This window comes from Aplysia californica, unplaced genomic scaffold (genome assembly GCF_000002075.1).
Source record: "Aplysia californica isolate F4 #8 unplaced genomic scaffold, AplCal3.0 scaffold00818, whole genome shotgun sequence".
Classification (NCBI taxonomy): Eukaryota; Metazoa; Mollusca; class Gastropoda; order Aplysiida; family Aplysiidae; genus Aplysia; species Aplysia californica.
In genome coordinates this window covers 298787-300371 of record NW_004798088.1, presented here as the reverse complement: position 1 = coordinate 300371, position 1585 = coordinate 298787, and the positions used below count along the sequence as shown (strand labels likewise).

General features: G+C 43.7%; 1 protein-coding gene across 3 annotated transcripts in view; it reads left to right on the top strand.

The window, feature by feature from the left end:
• Positions 1-1585, top strand: part of LOC101859740 (kazrin) — a gene marked incomplete at its 5' end in the record, with an annotated part of 24361 nt that overhangs the window by 13407 nt on the left and 9369 nt on the right. For all 3 annotated transcript variants that reach the window (XM_035972732.1, XM_035972733.1, XM_035972731.1), the window contains 1 exon segment: positions 2-168. In XM_035972732.1, the coding sequence (XP_035828625.1) occupies positions 2-168 (167 nt within the window).

Below are 1585 nucleotides of genomic sequence, written 5' to 3'. Positions count from 1 at the left end.
GGAGTACAGTGAGAACCTGGTGGAGAGCGGCGTGAACGGGGCCATCATGGTTCTGGAGCCGTCCTTCACCCCCGACACCTTGTCCTCCGCGCTCGGGATCCCCCCGTCCAAGTCCTACATCCGGCGCCACCTGGCCACAGAGCTGGAGAGCGTCCTCAAGCCTGCCAGGTAGGCTACCCAAACTCGCCGTGTCACTCAGTTACAATCTTTGAAGGTTACTCTCGGGATAACGGTTGTTGTATTCTTGCGATAAGTATCTTGGGAATGTGTGGCCAGACCATAAGGTTAATACTGGTGTCCAGTCGAGAACAAGGAAGAAGAATTGGTGTCCAGTGAAAGTCTCTCTTTCAGCTCTAGGACGCAGACAAGTGTACGTGGGTGGTTTGCGGGCGCTACAGTGTGGTTTACTCCTTCTTTCCTAAAAAAAATCTATCTCCCCTCCTTCTTTTTTGTGTTTGTTACTCTCTTGTAACACGCCTAATCTTCGGCATTTAAATGACCTTATTGTGTTACAAGTGCTGTAAAACTCTTACTAAAACTAAAACTAAAAAGGAGGTTACTCTCAGGATAATGGTTATCGTATTCATGCGATAAGCATCTTGGGAATGTGTGGCCAGGCTATAAGGTAAATACTGGTGTCCAGTGAAAGTCTCTCTTTCAGCTCCGGGACACAGACAAGTGTATGTGGGTGGTCTGCAAGTGTTCTGGTGTGGTTTGCTCCTTCTTTCATATAAAAAATCTATCGTCTTTATCTCCCCTACTTTTTTTTTGTGTTTGTTACTCTCTTGTAACACGTCTAATCTTCGGCTCTTATATGACCTTATTGTGTTGCAAGTGCCGTAAAACTCTTACTAAAACTTAAACTAAAAGGGAGGTTGCTCTCGGGATAACGATTATCTTATTCATGCGATAAGTATCTTGGGAATGTGCGGCCAGACTATAAAGTAAATACTGGTTTCCAGTGAAAGTCTCTCTTTCAGCTCCAGGACACAAACAAGTGTACGTGGATGGTTGGCGGGTGCCCTGGTGTGGTTTGCTCCTTCTTTCCTATCGAACACCCATCGTTGTTACAAGTGTACGTGGGTGGTTGGCGGGTGCCCTAGTGTGGTTTGCTCCTTTTTTCCTAACAAACACCCATCGGTGTTATCTCCCTTACTTCTTTTGCCCGTATGTTATTTTCTAGTAGTAACACCTCTTACACTCGGCACTTATAATATGACATAATTGTGTTGCAAGTGCCGTAAAACTCCTACTAAAACTATAAAACTAAATAAGTGTATTGCAGAAATTATTGGTATGACCTATTTAATGTTTCTCCAAGCCTTACTGTCTACTTTTTTTCTTTTCTTTTCTTCCTATGTTGGCGTTAAGTGTCGAGTCTGTATCGCAAAAGTCGTAGTCGTAGATGTTAAACAGAGAGACAATCCGAATCACCCGAGTGGATGGGTCATCAGATTAATTCTTGTTTCGAACAACTTGAACACGTGTTGTGGCTCACCACTTGAATAGGTCGACCGATGCTCTTTCCTGATAAGGACCTATAATGATGACAATGTTATGGAATGCAATTATGTATAGCTCATTT